The sequence below is a fragment of the Coenobita brevimanus genome, chromosome 8 (assembly GCF_032717465.1).
Source record: "Coenobita brevimanus isolate Jiangsu-jjx chromosome 8, ASM3271746v2, whole genome shotgun sequence".
Taxonomy (NCBI): domain Eukaryota; kingdom Metazoa; phylum Arthropoda; class Malacostraca; order Decapoda; family Coenobitidae; genus Coenobita; species Coenobita brevimanus.
Window position 1 is genome coordinate 44,064,048 of NC_136961.1, and position 18,853 is coordinate 44,082,900.

Here is an 18,853-nt window from a genome sequence, read left to right on the forward strand (position 1 = left end):
ACCATTTTTATCACCATCATCATCATCAACACGACTACCCTGAGTCTAAAAATAATGTGTGTGTGTGTAGGCCTACGACACGCACTGCCCCTCCTCCCCCCTCCCCTCCACTATCTTTACCTTCCTCTGGTCTAATCTGTCAGGCCTCTGTAACACCTCCCCCTCCCTCCAACACTCTCCCCCTCCCCCGTCCTCCCCCTCACACACATGCGTCCCTTCTCTCCCTATGCTTCCACCTTCTCCCTTTCTCCTCCTGCATCTTCATTCCCTCCCTTCCTTCATTTTGCTTGTTTTCTTCCATTATTTTCCCCTACCTATACCTTCTCCCCCTCCCTATGTCTCACCTACTTGTCTACGTCTTCCCCGCCCCTTTCCCTCCCCTCCCCTCCCCTTCCCGCATACTTGCTTTACCTATGTCTCTTCTCGGCCACACGTCGTTTCTCCCTTCCCCTTCCCCCTCCATCTTCCCCCTCCTCCTCCTCCTCCCTCTTCCTCCTCCTCCTCCCTCTTCCTTCTTCCCCTGCCTTCCTACATCCCTCCACCTTCCCTCCCCCCCGCTTTTGCCGCCGCCTCCTCCTCCTCTTTGTCTATAATCGTCTTCCTCTCCTCTCCGTGTCATTCTCACTTCTCTCCCTCCCTCTCCCCTTCTCTCCCCTATTTCTGTTAGGCCTAAGAGAGTGTGGATAGGCACAGAAGAAGGTGTGTGTATGTGTGCGTGTGTGTGTGTGTGTGTGTGTGTGTGTTTCTTATATTTTATTGTAAACTTGACCTTCATTTCTATAGCGTGGGTAAATAGTGATTTACATTTTAAGTAAAGATCAAACTCGTTTAAAGCACAAAAAAAGAAAAAAATCTGGGATGCATAGTTTCAGAACTGTATTGGTGCTTTAATGGCGCCAAACCAAACAACCTCATTTAACTAGACCTAAACTGACCTACCCCACCCTACCCTACCCTACCCTTGTAACGTAACATAACCCTGTCTCATTTGCTTTTCTTTGTTACTAGGTGAGTGCTGTGCCTTTCCTTTGTGTGTAGTGTTGTTTATGTAGTTGGCATAAACGTTGGCAGTGTGAAAACCAGTGCCAACACCTCCGTCCAGGTGTTGGCTATCCCTCTGCCAGCGGACACTGCCCCTCACACACCCCTCACCCCCACAACACCCCTTTCTCCTACAACCCCCACCTCGCCTCCACCCCACCCCTACCTCCACAACCCTCTCTCCACTCACAATCCCCATTCCATTTGTCACCCCATCCCTCACACCCCACCCACACAATCGCAGCAACCCCCCCCACCCCCCCACTTTCACAACCCCACTCCCCCTACATCCAAACAAACCCCATCGCCTGAAGAGGGTACAAGTCGGGCCAGAAGTGTTACACCTTTACAATAAGCATAATTACAATGTGTGGCTATGATTTAAAATTTTTCCAGACCTCATCTCCACCACCAGTCATGACCACCACCATTCCCCCAATATTTTCCCTTTCCCCCTCCCCCCTCCCCCCTTCCTCCCCGTCCCCATCACCACCTTCCCCCACTTCACCATTTTCCTCCATCAGTTTCTTTAGTATACAGATTGGTCGATTTATAATGCCATTTCCGCAATAGATATTATTATTATTATTATTATTATTATCATTATTATTATTCCTCTTATTTTTATTACCAGTAGCCTATTGTTCTTGTTCCCACTTGTTATATCACACACACACACACACACACACACACCGATGCGTATATTTATTACACCTTCATTAAAGGCAAAACAATTAAAAGGTGCTTAAAACTATGTGTGGCAAGTGGTAGTGAGAGAGAGAGAGAGAGAGAGAGAGAGAGAGAGTGTTAAAATAATTACCAGATGTTACAGTAAAGGTAAGTACAGTGAGAGAGTTAATCATCAAGTGTTACAATACAAATAAACAAAGCTATCTTGAAAGTTGGGAAAGAGAGAGAGAGAGAGAGGTAAATAATTCTCTAACGTAACAACAAAAACGAACTTGGTTATACACAGCAGGAAGGGAGCGTACACCTGCTACCAATACACTTCCTTAATCCCTACACCCGCAACACCTCACATGCCTTCTGGTTAACTCGACGCGCACAAATATTCGGAAAATCCTGTGCTGGTTTTACACTCTTGCACCCCCCGAGCGCTCACATGGTCGCTCTTGTGGACTTTGGAGACTCCCTTACACGAAAGCTCTCTCTCTCTCTCTCTCTCTCTCTCTCTCTCTCTCTCTCTCTCTCTCCTATAGTGTTTATTTTTATCTGAGGGGATATACTATTTTTGTGGATGTGTGGAGTTATAGCTTCTTGTTAATGAGTATGAGTCTCCTTGGTTACTACATTGGGTTACTAGACAAATCAAACCTGTCTGACGCTTGGGCATCAGCAGAGCAGAAAATGAATTATAGATTTTTACCTGCGGCGATTGCCGGCAGGTGAATGAGTGGCCAGCATTCTGCTTCTGCTTCTGGCGAATTTGTTAAAATTAAGCCATTGGAGACATATAAGTGGTACCATATATGGTAATTTGACATGGAGAATCCAAATCTGCCATTAGCTGACACCTGATGTGGCGCCATCGAGCGACAACTTTAGTAAAAGTGCTTAATTTAAGGCTATTGAGACTAAAGTGGTCCCATATAAGAATATCTGATATGGAGAATCCAAATTTGCTGTCAGCACAGCAAACTGTTCGAAACTAGAACCTCGCCGCAGGATCCAGAGCAATTCTACTCGTCCCAAGAATTTATTTCTGCATGTGAGCAAGTCAGCACTTTAAAATATCAATGTATTGTGTGTGTGTGTGTAGTCTAATACCATAGATGACCAGTGCTAATGCGTAAAACCTTTTTCAATTTTTTAGATTAGAGCAACAGTGACGAACAACAGTTACTTTTCTTTGTTTATCTGGGAAGCCAACTCAAACGGAATATAACAGTTCAGTGGAAAAATATATCTTACCTTTTATAAGCTTAGACATATTTGAACATCATGGGCTTTACGTTTAAATTTTGCACCATCACGGAAGAGCCTGGTCAGTAAGTCCATTTGTTCTTTATATTGCATATCATCAGTTTCCATCATCTAATTTAACAGTCATTATTTACACCTCGTTACTGTCAGACCTACAGATGTTGCTTTAAAAAATACTATATTCCCTACACTTTTAATTTAGAAGAGGTTTTCGTCACTTTGCAACATATTTCCCATAGCTCACTGACAGAGTGAGACAATACTATGCCCCTGTGTGTGTGTGTGTGTGTGTGATAGAGAGAGAGAGAGAGAGAGAGAGTGGCACGGTACTTGTGTTAATCTCTTGTCACAGATCTGCAGTCACGATGCGTTGGCTGTATTAAACTACGGTGGTTTAAATTTGGCAGAGTATAATGTCATTACTTAAGTTACTAGACATATATTCATTAATTTGTTATAGCCAGTGACCAGTATTGAATGATTTGAGTAATATGTTTGTTTATACTTGTTTGGTTTATATATGTTCAGTGTGTACGTGTTCAGTTTACATGTGCACAGTTTGTATGTGTTCGGTTTGTACCGTATGCGTTCAGTTTGTACACATTCTTTTTGTATGTTTGTTTTATACGAGTTCGGTTTATATGTATTCGGATTGTAAGTACCATACTGTATTCAGTTTGTTCAGTGGCCTAATTGTGACTGTTTTTCACAGGTGATCGACTTTGGGTCCTCTTGCCTGGAGAATCAGCGGGTCTACACGTACATCCAGAGTCGCTTCTACCGTGCTCCTGAGGTCATCCTGGGGGCTAAGTATGGGATGGCCATTGACATCTGGTCCCTCGGCTGCATCCTGGCCGAGCTGCTCACTGGATACCCACTCCTGCCTGGCGAGGTCTGTTACCGCTGCTTTGCACTGGAGAGGGTTGCCTTCATGTGATGGCACTGATATAACCAGACAGTGGAGCTGTCTGGTTATACGAACATCCCTCATCCCCCTCTCTATCCCCTACAAGGAGGAGGATGACCTGTAGAAGAGGGGTAGCATCAACCTGCACTCCACTGGGTTCACATTCAGATGAACTTGGGGCTGCAGCTACTACTACAACTAACCATTGTAGGAGCCACTTGAGAGGATATACAAGCATTCTTCAGTTCCCACTTAGTTCTTTGAAAGGAGGATGGTGGACTGTGTAAGGGCAGTTTCAGCTTGCATTCCACTGGGGTTCATATTTAGATGTCCCTGGGGTTGCAACAGTAACACTTTTAGGAGAGTTGAGTGACCAGTTTCATACCAAGATTATTATTATTTTTTTTTTATTTAATTATATTTATATATATATATTTTCTCATATTTGCTTATCACAGGCCAGTATAAACACAGTACAGGAGTCTTAGATTACATGATACACTATTGATCATTCACTCTTATTAATTAATCCATCCATCATCCAATCCTATGTTGCCCCATGAGGAGCTTAGGTACCTGGGGCAGGGCAAGGTGTCCTGGCATTTAAAATGAGAGTGACCAGCCTCACTTATCGCTGAGTGGCATTATGTGAACAATAAACCCCAACCATCCCTTGGATATAAACCTACACAAGGGGTGGTTGGGGTTTATTGCTTACATAATGCCACTCAGGGATGAGTGGTTGGTGGTGGCGGCCATCATCCACTTACTTAATGTAGTGTTGCCTGCTTCTTTCACCATTCTCATTCTTTTTCTGTGTCTGCCCTCCTTTCTTCCTGTTTCTCCCATCTCTCCTGTCGCTTCTTATTACTCTTCTTTCCTTTTCAGGTGGCATTATATCAAGTGACAAGCCAAGTGGTTTCCTGTAAGCCAGAAAACCATTTACAGTGCTGGGTGGTAACCACATATTCAGCCCATACATGTTCCCTACATGTTAACAAATGGGTTGGTGGAGGGTTAGTGCCCCTCCCTGTGAAACACCTAACTCAAGACAAATGGCCACCCCTTACGGGATTTTGGTGTCTGGTTATAGATACAGTAAAGTCTCAGTTATACTAAATTCCTGGGACTTTCAAGACCTCGGTATAATCGATTTTTATGTATAAAAGAATATAATAATGTACAGTACTGTACGTACCTTTACAGTTTACGAAAGTACACTCCCACCATCATGGAAGTTGTACAGTATCACATAAAATATATCACATATTATACAAGAGAACAGTACTGTGCTCACCAGTCACACATTTCTGGTGTTCAGAGGAGCTTCCATGGAATTGATGAAGATTGTCTTTCTGTTCCTGTATATCATACAGAGTGGAAGATCCAACATTGTATTCCCTCCACTTCTGTGTACTCTATGTTCTATTTTGCTTCATATTTCTATTTTATGCTTAGAGTAAGTACAACTCTTTTCCTCTTGTTTCCACCACTTTGGGAGGAACCTACAGTGTTGTCTCCTTGTACAGTGTGTCTAAACATTCATTGACATTCTTCAGCCACTTGTCCAGCACCAAGTCCTCCCTCACAGTTGCACTGATTAACTCAATCACCATCTTAACATCTACATAACCGAAAGCTATCAGCATTTCAGATACTGACCCGAAGCTAATGGTCAACAAAACATCATTCATTGTACCTAATGCTTTGTGTTCATGTTGTCACACTAAGAGGTGAGAACCCTTTGCTGTTGGTGTTGCATCTGAGTTATCCCTGTCCCAGTAATACTTTTCATTCTGTCTAGATTGGTGCTAGAGAGGGATGCCTTCATATGGTGGCATCAAAGTAACCAAACATTTCCACTGCCTGGTTATGCAAATGACCCTCAGCTTCTTCCCTGTCCGCCCAAAGAAGGATGGTGGACTGCAGGAGGGCAGCTTCAGCCTACAGTCCATGAGGGTTGCATCTAGAATTCTAGATGAACCTTGAGCCGCAGCAACAACATTTGTTCATTAGTTTTGTTCATTGAGTTCCCATCAGGCACACTGGATTTCTACTTTTCCCATGCTTACCTTCCTTTTATCAGTGTCAGTGTCCTTGCAACTTCCCATTGTTTTTGCACAAGCGGATATTGTTCATCCCTCATTGTTGTTTACCCTGTCTAATGCATGAGTACTTAGGCAGTCTCCATTTCCTTACCAGTTTGTCTCACCAGCACAGCATGGTATGTCATTGTGCATGTTTCACACATCATATTATTTGGCATGGACAATCTTATCATGTTGCCACTGTTACATAATTACTGTATATGATTCCATGGACATTTGTGATGAATTGCCTTATCATAGGACTAGAAGCCTGGCTGAGTGGTTGGCATCACTGACTGCAAAGCTGCCACCCTGATACCTCCGGGGTTCAAATCTTGGTGCAGGCAGCTGGCATCACTTGACTCTCCATCCTCTCTTTGTGGGTTGGTAGGTAAAATGAGTATCTGGGGAAATACCAAGGGTAGCTAACTGAAACAGCCTGGATGATGCAGTGGCCTTGTATCCCAGGATATTGGGTGAACAACCCACCACAGGCTCAGAGGCATAAGTCATGGAAGCGAGCACAACAGCTGAGAACTTCATGGTGTCAATCCCCAACTTTACCTTTTACCACTTGGTGTTTGACACACACACAGGTTTCTTGTAAATGTACTGTACATAACCCAATTTTTATTTTGTCATCTGCCATACAGCTGTGTAAAATTTATGACCCATAATGCGGGAATAAAGTTAAAAGCTACTGCAGCAGAGCTAGAAGTGAATTACAAGATTCTGATTAGCTGAATCACTGAAACTAACCCATATAATTCAGTACTGGATTGGGACACCATTGTGTATCAGATTGTTCTGGAAGAAGGTAATGCTTGGTGAACAGCCTTCCATCTCCATCATCCCAGTAACTCTGACACCTCCAATCCACTTTCATCATCCCTTCCTCGCTTTCATCATTCCACCAGCATGTTAAAGACATGTACCAGTTTACTCAGTTTAATGTGCACAGCAGGTGCTAAACAGTTGGAATAGTATTCCTGTAATTAAATCACTTGTTGTACAGGTAAACAGAATCAATAGTGCCTTGTTGGTGATACACTGTAGTACTGTTATTAGTTAAGCTTGTGGGTATAACAAAACTTCAGAAAAAGGATACCATTCTTCCAGTTACGGAATTCTCGTATTTGGGTTGGCTGTGGTACACCTGATGGTTTCTATGGACTGAGAGCTAAACCAAATGCCAACCAGCCAATTTCTTCCCAGAGCTGCCAAGAACTTGGGAAAGAAAAAATCTTAGAAATGTAATTAGATTTGTAACAGTGTGAGTCTCAGCTTGGACTTAGACTTTGTGCACTTGTGGCTGAATGTTTTGTACCTGAGAGTGATGATTTATGGCTATGCATCAGATATACCTTAATTTCCATTTACTTTTTTTTAAACTTCCTTTTGAAATATATAACTAGCAACAAAAATGAGTTATTTGAGAATAGCATGTGGAGTCCCATGGAGAGACAGACTGACAGATTAGGAAGTGATGGAGCATTGTGGTGTGGATGTGGATGTGATAGGAAGTGTTAGGAGAAACACATTGAGGTGGTTTGGCCATGTGGAGAAGATGGAGAGCGAGAGACTGACGAGGAGAGTGGATGTGAGTGAGGTGGAAAGGAGGAGGAGGTCAAGGATGAGATGGATGGATGGAGTGGAGAGGTAAATGAGAGAGGGGTGTGAGCTGGAAGCAGGGCAGTGAAATGGCAGAGAACAGGGCAACGTGGAGGCAGTTTCATTGTGGCCACCCCTTACATGATTAAGGCAGCTGGCAGTAGAGAGATAGATAGTTAGTGAGCATTGTAACTAAAGTATTTGAAGGACTGTATTTATCAAGATTTTGGGTGATGGTTCGTTTTATTTCATTTTGTTTTTAAAGGCTCCAACATGCATGCATGCATCGGCTTTGGTTACCTAATGGCGGCTTTCCATGCTGCTCAGTCTCTGGCAGCTTCACTGTTCTGTCCCCTATCGCTGAGGCCACACTCAGTGACCTTGTCCCAGGTCTTTTTCGGTCTGCCTCTTGCACCCCTATGCTTAACATTAACACTTCTCCCTTTCTGCACCCACTTATCATCCTCCATCCTCTCCACGTGCCCAGACCATCTCAGTGTACCTCTCCTCATTACAACGCCAGTGCACTCCAGTCCCATCCCACCTCTCAACTCTTCTATCTCTTCTCTTCATTTATCCATTCTAAATATCTCTCTTTTTTTTTTGACAGGATGAGGCTGACCAACTAGCCTGCATCATGGAATTGTTGGGGATGCCTCCTGGGAAGCTGCTGGAGCAGAGTAAACGTGCCAAGAACTTCATTACCAGCAAGGGATACCCACGTTACTGTGTCACCCGCACACTGCCTGATGGCTCCACTATCCTCCATGGGGGTCAGTCCCGCCGGGGAAAACCGAGGGGTCCTCCTGGCTCAAAGACACTTCAGACTGCCCTGAAAGGTTGCAACGATCCTCTCTTCCTGGACTTCATCCAACGATGTCTGGACTGGGACCCAAGCACTCGCATGACGCCGAGTCAGGCATTGAGACACGGATGGCTTCGTCGCCGCCTACCCAAGCCACCTTCAGAAAAAAGTGACTCTCCAGCGTCAACACTGCGAACACCTTCATCCTCCTCCTCTTCACGCACCCCTTCCTCAGCCTCCAAGCTCAATACGATTGCCACACCAGCCACCAAGCTGCGAGCCACCATCACAGATGATGGGGGAGCATCTACCATTCACCCCCGCCACCACACCAAACTTCCACAAATCACCAACCCTGTCACCTGAGCCTCGCCACGCCGCTCGCCACCTCCACCCACCGCCGCCACTGCTGCCCGTGCCCCCTGCCACCCCCATGCTCGCAGGGGGCCGCGCCGCTCACATATCACCAGACCAAAGTGCAATTGTGGCAGTGTTGGGCGTGTGTAGTGAGCGGCGGTGGGCGGGCGGGCGGGCGGGCGAGGCGTGTGAGGCGGGACGCTCGCCCACGCCACGCCCCCCACCACCCACGCCCGCCACCACACCCACTAGTCGTGAGGCAGGCAGCACTGGATGGTGCTGCCACGGCCGGTGCTGGCACCACGGCCTCCCTCTCAGCCCACCCACCAGTTCGGTTGATGGAGCTGGAGGGAGGCAGGTGGCGTCACACACTACTTGGTTGATATTACAACTTCTCTATGATCTCGCCTTGTTCACAAAGGGCGGTGTGCAAGGGGTAGTGAGACAGCCCAGGACTGATGTGTCCCCTCATCACACATCCTTGGTGGCTTCTGCTGTCTCACCATCCCTTGCACCCACAGTCAAACTCTTGGTTTGCTAATGCAATCAAAACCCTGTGGCATCTTGGCCTGGGGATCAGCAAAAACTTTATACTCATTTTATACTTAGCACAATAGTTCAGCCAACGAAAATATGGTGTGACAAATGGTGGAACTAAAAAGGTTTATGGTATCGGTAAAAGTTACTACTGTAGTTAAATCAGATATGCAGAAAACCATTCAGAAGAGGTAATGAAAGTGTAGAGGGAGGGTGTAGGTGTGTGTGTATGTGTATGTGTGTTTTTGTGAGTGTGAAGGGGTTAAGCTTGGTGAATGAAAATGGGCAGAGCTATTTATGGAGGGCCAGGGCAGGTTAGAGTGGGCCAGGGAGGGCCATTTTCCCACTGGGCCAGCAAAAGTCATGGAGATCTGGCCCAGTAAGGCTCATGGGCCAGCTGGTCCTGGCTGGGTCATGCTCTTTTGTCCCTTTTTGTAATTTATACTCTTAAGTGTTGTGGTGAGGGAGGGCCGGCTGGGCTGACCCACACTCCCGGCCTCACCCTGGCCCCCTGGCTGCCTGGTCCCATGTCACTGCTGAACTCAGTCACATTGGCTCTGTGCCCACACCTAGCACCACCGCCACCACCACCATCAACACCTTCATTTTCATTATCACTACCATCGCAGAGGCCAATTCATGTCCTTTCTCAACCTTTTTTGTGTTCAGTGATGCTATTCAAACTACTTCCTAGTGCAATACAGTTACTGGCACAGTCAGGTCACATGAATCTCATTTCAGGGAGCCAGTGTGGTGGTGGTGTTGTGGTTGCTCTGTGATGTATCAAGCTTGCTACACCAAACCTTGTGATTCATGGTATTGTTTGTAATGCACCCACACTTGTACACAAATGCAAAAATATACACACACACGCACACACCGGATATTTGGTCCAGTGTATCACGATTGAAACTGAATTACTTATTGATTTGGTAGAATTGTAATTTTTTATGTTTCCTAATAGGTTATAATTATGGCATTGAGCCTCGCATCTGGTGCCTCCCTGTATCCCAGGTTGGAGCACTCAGGACAGAGGCGGCGAGCTTTTGTGTGTTTTTAGTTTTTTGGCATTTATACTGAAGGGTGATTTGTGACTCCCTGCAGTGAAGCACTGCCTTATTTGCTCATATGGTAGGCCTATTTCATTTCTTTTACATTTAATACTTAATATTTTATTGACAGCATTTTTCACAAGTCCTTATTTTAATTAAAACAACACAAGGAAAACGAGAGAATTGATATAGACTCAAGATTGTTTTCTTCAGGAATTTGGCCTTTCTTCTTCCTTGCTTTATGAAAGTTGTATTTATTGTTATGATAAGATGATTTCCCTACTTTTCACTCTGACAATCATGGCTGTAGAACGCCTGCCAAAGTTGTAATTTTTGTTAAATGTATATCTTACGGGTTAATCAGTCATTACTACTCGTGTCAGAAGTATTACTGTTTGTATGAGAGAGAGGAGTCAGGCATGATATAAGTGACTACTGTACCAATCCCCTTCCCATTTCACACCCAGCACCACACTCTTCTTTCCTACCCACCAACTCATTCCTTCAGAGCAACACAACCTTCCCCATAAACCTGTCACTGTCCATGCATCATCCTGCACCACCCCAACACGTCATCATTCGTACATCATCCTAACACATCATCATCATCATCTGTACCATTGAACACCATCTCTTCATAAATCTTTATCTATCCAGCTTGCCCTCTTAATTCTATCTTCGGCTTTCCCCAACTCCTTATATCCTAAACTCAGTGTTGGTATCTCACCCTTTTCATTTACACCATACCTTTCTCTTTGTAATATCTGTCTTTTAAAAACTTTTCTCCTTTTTTACTTTCATATCAGTACTTCATGCTCCCATACTACTCCAGTCTCAACAATTATAGTCCATCATGTTCCATCATTTTCTTAAATATGTTCCATCATATTCCACCATTTTCTAAGCTATGTTGTTATGTTTCAGATTTTTCTGCTGTTGAGTTTCCTTATTCATCATCATCTTCCATATATACCACCTTCCTCTTTCCTCTGATCTCTTAATTACACCTTATCATATTTCTCTTAATGACACCTTATCGTATTTCACCTTTGTTCAACATTACACTCCATTGTACAGTACATTGCCCTTGTGCTTACTGTATATCACCTTTTCCTGTAAAATTCATCATAGTAGCATTTTTATCAACTGTTACACAAACATATTTTATCTTTTCCATACTTACTCACCCTTATCTTTCACCTTTGTCAATAGTTATGCTCCTGTTTTAACTTTTCTGTAGTCACATTCTCTCATGCTTCACCTCTTTCTATAGTTACACTCTTACCTTCCTGGTTGTGGTGCTCCTGTGTGTGGGGAAGGGGTGAAGGGGAGGAAGGAACAGCAAGATCTAGTTAACCACCAGCAAAATTACAAGGATTATAGAATTGCGCAAGGTGATTCACACAATGTTTTTAAGGCTGTCATATTAGATTTTAGGGCATCAGGCAACATTTACAAAAAGGAGGTATGTCATGTTAATTGATTTGAATTGACATCCAATTGTGTATGTAATATATAGAAATATGAAAAGTTCCATCTGAGAAATTGACGATGAGGAATGGAAAAACAATTACATGAAATTGAACACATATTGTATACTTATTTTTAGAATCCTAATCCTACTGTGAAAATCAAGAAATAGTGTTCCTTTTGGTCTTTGGTGTGTGAAGATACTGTAGTTATTATGTTTGTATTTTTTGGTAAGATGTGCAATATTATGTAGAGAGAGAGGAGATGGTACACACATTGTTGGGCCGAGTGCTGTGTTTGTATGTGTGTGTGTCTGTGTGTGTGTGTGTCTGTGTGTGTGTGTGAGATGAACTTGAAGGACATGTGAAATAATGAAGGACCCATGACCAATATTTTTTTTCTTATTTTTGTATTTTGTATTTAGCAACAACGTAGAATAATGTTCAACCCAGAATTTAAAGGCTGAAAGCTTAATATATCTCTCTTGGTAATGTGTAACTGGAAAAAATATTGTATTCAGGTTTTTCCATAACTGACTCCAGATGTTTCCTCTTCTCTCATTGTCTGTGAGGATCTGTGGAGGAGGTTTTGAATTCTCAGAAGCAACTTAGTGTCACACTTTTCTATCCTGAGGATCTGAATGTTTAGAGAGAAATTTTTAGTAATCTAACTACTGTATGCTGTATGTTTCTCCCATCGCTGAGTTGGAGATGCCGTAGCAACAATTTCAGTCATTGATGAAGTTTTTAAGTCTGTAGTGGCTATTGCATGAGTGAGTGAGTTTTTTTTTTATGTGCTTGTGTACCTGTACATACCGTATGTTTGTATGTTTGCATTTGTAATTAACTTTGAAAATCAAGAAAAGTTTTATACAGTGATAGAAAAATATTTGTAGGATATAATTCTTTTGATCTTCCTTTGAAGCATCTGCATGAAGAGCATATTAGTTTGAAAATTTTAAGCAATTTTATTATATTTAAATTAATTATCTTTTTCTCTTTTCTTTTTTTTACATTACATAATTTATTTATTACTTAATATAAGGAATGACCTTTCTTTTCAATTTTGCAACAAAGTGAAGTGCACTGTCATTTTCATGAGCTATTTTCTTAGGGAAATATGGAAAACTCTGTATTATGATGCAAACTGTTACATATTATACTTGTCACCCAGATGTCCTAAAACTCTCAGCTGAATGACTGGCAGAGTATTAACATTAGACAGGCACAGTAGTGTGTGTTGCCATTAGTGAGAGACCGAGTGAATGAAAAGACAGACAAGAGAGAGAATGGACCTTTGAATGTCTACAAATGTCCCGACAAGTAAAAAAAAAAAAAAATGTGTGCACACTTCTTTTAGGGCTTTCGCAGTGTACATAAATTGTCACAAAGGTAAAATGAAGTGTAAATAAAGCGGCCATGTTGCCAAGCGTTGCCCTCCGCCATTCGTTCCCGCGTCCGTCTGATCGACTCTGCTGGCCATTCCCCCATGACTCTCTTGGCAAACCACATCTCTCACATTTCATGAACTAAAAATGCAAAAAAATAAGTCTGAGCTTCCCATTTACCTTTCATGTCTCATAGTTTCCTGTTGGGCTCCAGAGTATAGATTTGTAGGCATCTGCAGTGATTTCTCTTTGGCAAGTATTCCAGATGGTGTAGGAGGCTTCATAATGCCTCTTCCTAACGATTTATTTTGAATATTATACCACATCTCTCTTATGCTACTTATATCTTCAATACCAACATTGCAGAAATTTGATACAAGAATATATAAATACCTTGTGCACTGGAAACAAACTAGTAAGGAAGAAGTGCTAGGGAGCCTCCTTAATCAGCAAGAATATGGGCCTGTGTCATGGAGATTCTCTTGGTGGGAGTCGCACCCAGACGAACGTGATAGCTTCTCGTGTAGCCTTGGTTCCTCCAGCACTCCATGTTGACACAGCTTCTTGTCATCCAGGTGAAGACAGGAGCACAAGTATTATGTTCAGTGAAACTTTTGTTAGATTAACGAGTCATCTTTGCTGACCAATATTAGGTGATCCAAAATTTCTCTCATCTCTTAGGTGGGGCAAGGTAGAGTCCATCATGTGAATGGTTGGACCCTTCATCCCTGTATAATGTTTACATATTGTACACATGATGTAAGACATTGTAATATATGTGTCTGATATAGTTATCAGTTAATGGAGAATACTGTACATAATTTTTTAGGGAGAGTTGGAGTCCCATGTAAGCAGACCAGCAGAAGAATGCCAAGAGAATGTGTTTTTGTAAAAAACAAAATGAATGTACTGATACTAGAAACCTCATCCCCATATCCACCTTTTGATATTTTTGTTTCATCAAAAATTCACAAAGGGTTGAAAAATCCATTCACGCAGTATGTATAGAATAATGCAAAATATTTCTTACTGAAGTGTTGGTAGAAGAGTCTTTCTTTTTTAATTTTGTGATAATTGTAAACAGTACAGGCAAGCCATACATGAAAAAGATTTGTAAAAACAAACTCCGCCCCAAGAGGACGGACAAAAATAAACACTAGAATGTTAGGAACAGTTTCTGTGTTGTTAGGAATCAATAAACAAAATATTCCCGTGGCATGATTCTTTTTTAATCCTTGGTCAGTCTAACAGTCTCTTATAAATAATTTTAGAGTGTATCCACCTAATTTTTTCTGTGGTAGATGGGGGCACTCATCATCCACTCACTTGATGTAGTGCAGCCTTTAGGTGACTCTACACTGAGTGACAAGCCTTATGGTTTCCTGTAACTGAGGAAACCATTTACAATGCTGGGTGATAACAGTGTATCACATACAGTGAAATGAAGCCTACTATGGTGCCCCTGTTAACTGGGTAGAGAAACATTAATGTGGCATCCATCCAGGAACCAAACTTCTACCGTCTTGCCCATACATCACTGGCAAGGCGCTGTGTGCTGCAAGAGAACATGGTTCATCGCACAGGACAGCCCAGCAGGGGTAATTGCCTGGATCTACTTGGCCAGACAGACCAGGGTTACTAAACAACAACATCTAAATATTTTTTTGTGAGCCTAGTTTTCTCTGGATTACTGGTAACTGATGTGACCAACGAAATGATGTATGAGACCTCTGAAGTACTTCTGACTAAATACGCCAAATTATAATTTGGTGTCTTAATAGTCATGTGGTTTATTTTCAACACGATTTGCGATTGTCGGGTAAAACATTGATCTCAGAGTGGACTTTGCCTTTCTTAAAACTATACCCCAACAAAACTTGTTATAATGAGCTTTGCTTAGTGATTTATTGTCCATTTAATGGTCAGTTCTTAACAATGTTTCTCAGTTGTTAGGTGAGGGATATGTAGACCTATATATAAGCACCATTGTCAGCTGCTTGTGCATAACAAATATTAATCACTTTTAAAGAACCAAACCGGAAGGCCTTTATTACTGACTTGAGAAAGTTTTGGTGTATTGGGTATCTTGTAGTTACATATTTCTTGACTGATGCAATGTTGTCAGCAGGAAATCAGCATTTTTTAACCTTGTATTAACAGTGCACTTATTTCTTTTGTTGCTCCATAGCTAGCTGTAAACTCTTGGTTTGGTCTTAAATGTCTTCTACTCATGTTTCAAAATTATGTGATTTAGGGACCATGCTAACCCAGCATGGCAAATGTCATGCTTGGTAACTGCCAGAGATTTTGCTTTAGTGGGGGACCTGTACAGCCACTGTAGTAAGCAGTTGTAAGCATCAAGTGACTAAAAGAGCAGAGCAATATGGTATCATATTCAAGGAACATGATTCATTATATCTTCAGCTGGAGCTTAAAATAAACCAGTAGGAATAAAGCAATTGCTGTTCAACAGACTATTCTTACTACAGTTGCTTTGGCTTCATTTGGCGCAACTGTGCCACTCCAACAACTTGATTAGGGTACTCAGTCAGGGTTGCATGAAATTTATGTGGTAGGAATGAGTCTCCCCGATTAGCAGACTGATTTATCTTCCAGTCTGACTACCTTTGGGCATCAACTAAGCAGAAAGGGGTTATGGATCGTTAGTCAGATGAAAACAAATGAACTGTAGGATGAATTTGTAGAGCAATGGGAATCGAGTACCCATTACCAACAGGTGGCAGCAGAGAGCCCATTACAGTACAAAAGTGGACCTCTGAGACATATCAAAAGAAAAAGGTTTTGGTGCAGTACGTGTTTTGTGAGTGGGCTGTATGAGGGAGTAGTGGTACCGACTGTATTACATGGAGCTGAAACATGGAATATCGGAGTAGCAGATAGGAAGAGACTGAATGTAATGGAGATGAGGTGTCCGAGGAATATGTGTGGAGTGATGCGTATGGATTGAGTGAGAAATGATGAAGTGTGAAGAAGAACTGGAGTTATGCGAGAGATGGCTGATCAAGATGAGCAGAGAGTGTTGCGGTGGTTTGGGCATTTGAAGAGATGAAGAGCGATTGGTGAAAAAGATAACTGGATCTGATGTGAGAGGTGTAAGGCTGAGAGGAAGGCCATGCATAGGATGGATGGACAGTGTGACGAGAGTGTTCGATGCAAGGAAGAGTGGCTGCACACGATAGGGATGAATGGAGAGAAATTGTGAATGTACAAATGGTGATGTGGCCCCGACGGGATGTTTTCCCACATCAGCAGATCGGGTCAGGTGCAGGGATGGGGATGGGTCCATTAACATGTGGCAGGGGTAAATCAGCTCTGCTGTCAGGCCGTGCTGTGGATGTTGCTGGATTGCACTGAGCAGTTGACCCTCGTGCGGTGAGGTCTCTTCTTCCCTTAGAGGATAAAATACAAGTACAGTAAATGTGTGTATGTGGATGAGTAATTTGGTGAGTGTGTCGTCCTGTCTCTGCTAACCCCCTTTCTCTTTTGGGGGGAACGGGAACACCTTAAGAATATAGATAGCTAGTTTCTCTCCTTGCTGTACAATGTGGTTGTCGAAAGTGTTGAAGTTCCTGGAAATAAATAAAACGTGAGCAAGTACAGTTACTATTCAATAAACATTCCATCTATGGCATAGTCACTGTTATATAAGAGAAAACGCAATGTTGTAAATCAATCAAGAATCAAGAACTGGCAAATGTTGTGGGGTGCATAACCTCACTGACTCTTCGACTCCACCTATGCAGGTCCCTCTGTGCAACCATCCAAGCAGCGACTTTTCCACCTCTAAGTATCTCCCGACAAGAGTGATTGACTTGCCCAGCCATAAGTTTCATGGCCTTCCCCTTGGCCTCCTCCACCCTGGGTTAACTCGTTCAGAGATCACCCTGTGCGCAGAATCAGGCTCAGGAAAACGAGCCATGTGTCCATATCGCAGGAGTTGGTGTTGACTCTGGTTTTGTACCAGCAATATCCCATGATCCTTCGAGGACACTTAGTACCAATGGAGTCATTCCCTGCTTCAAGTCACTGTTTAGTGTCCATGACTCACAGCTATAATATAAGACAGGGAGCCCCATTGCCTTGACTATGTGACAATCTGACTATAAAATAGGTAATACTGGCTTACATGGTACCAGTGGCAAAACAGTTTCTGACCAGTTGTAAATGACACAAAATTATTTCCTCCATGTCACCCCGTCCTCGCCCTGTGAATGTGATTTGATAAGATACCATACAGTGCTTAACCTGACAATGATCCCTAAAGCCTGTCAGTTCAGTTGTTGGGCAAATGAAGCCAGACTGAAGGTTGATTTATCGATATATCTTTCTCCTTCACTTGGCCCAGATTCTCGTCCTTTTTTTGCTGGTTACTTCACGTTGCTCAGTGGATAAAAACGACTGCTATGGTTCTATATACTCTCCACAGCACATCTTCATGACTACCATCGTATTCTAGAGTTAATCTATTGTTATAATTCAGCATCCAAGATGGGGAAACAGCAATTTAAGGCCGAGATTGAGTAAATGGACTACAGGAGCCGAGAAGAGTCAATCCTTCCTCATTATCTTAAGAACCATCGATTTTTATGCCACCACGGCTTATAATTCAACTTGTACGAGTGGCCTAGTTCCTTCAAGATGAAAAAAACAATCAGGGTATAATCTAAGCCCTGATGAGTACAACGGGGTAATTAATTGTCTTTAATATCGACATAGATTGCATTAATAACACAGAAATGTAGTAATGGAGCAGTCAGAAATACATCGGTATAGAAGGTGTTAGGAAGCTTCATAACCGTACACGAATGCCGCCCTTTGTCTAGCTCACATTCCCGTTGATTTAGGAAGCTCCCTGACACCGCTTCCTTAGCGATTTTTTTTTCATTTTTTGATATGGTTGGTTAATATCCTTTTGTACGTTATTTATGCTGAGTCTGAGGGTATTGGAACGATTTATGCAACACAGAAGAGGACAGTCAGGTGTATTTAGCAAAGTAAATCGCTTGAGAAAAGGTGTTTGGGAACTTCCTTAACCGACGGGGGCCAAACACCAAAGGCTCATCCTCGGTATCCTCTTTCTCCTCCCCCTCTCCATCTCATTTACAGTCAGTCTGTCATGTAAAGCACTTGGTGTTAACAGAAATAAGCTGAAAATGCTTCATCCATATTTACAGGTAAAAAAATAGCCTGAAGGTAGCGAAGATAAGAATTACAAAGCCAGTGAAAATGATTACCTAAATAAAGAAACATCTGGCATCTTTTTGTCTTTCTTCTGGGGATGACGTGGCGTACCATATAGATCAAAACAAACTTCCACAACTTCTTCTTGTAACAATACTAATGTCGTGAAGCGTCATTAATTACGATATATTAAAAATGTATGTAAACTTGACCAGGAAATGAGTGTTTAGGCAGCTTCAGAGTATTTAAAGAAGAAAGACCAAGTGAGACAAACAAAAGAAGTTTACACCAATACTGGTCACGTGACTACAGTGTTGCCAAATGTACCAAGCCAATGCTACGGTGTATAAAACCGTAATAACCTAAATACCACTGAATATCATTAATTATATATACAATTCAATCAGTACTTGATTCTAACCAATCGTGTAAGTAACTGAGAAGCGAAATTCG

At 42.5% G+C, this 18,853-nt stretch overlaps 1 protein-coding gene across 1 annotated transcript in view; it reads left to right on the forward strand.

Annotated features, from left to right (window-relative positions):
- Positions 1-8,835, forward strand: part of LOC145408295 (dual specificity tyrosine-phosphorylation-regulated kinase 2-like) — a 116,999-nt gene extending 108,164 nt beyond the window's left edge. Inside the window, exons 2-3 of the mRNA XM_080279073.1 lie at positions 3,698-3,877; positions 8,201-8,835. Coding sequence (XP_080135199.1) covers positions 3,698-3,877; positions 8,201-8,761 — 741 coding nt within the window. The 3' untranslated portion in view covers positions 8,762-8,835. The remainder of the gene's footprint in view (positions 1-3,697; positions 3,878-8,200) is intronic.
- The last annotated feature ends 10,018 nt before the right edge of the window (positions 8,836-18,853 follow it).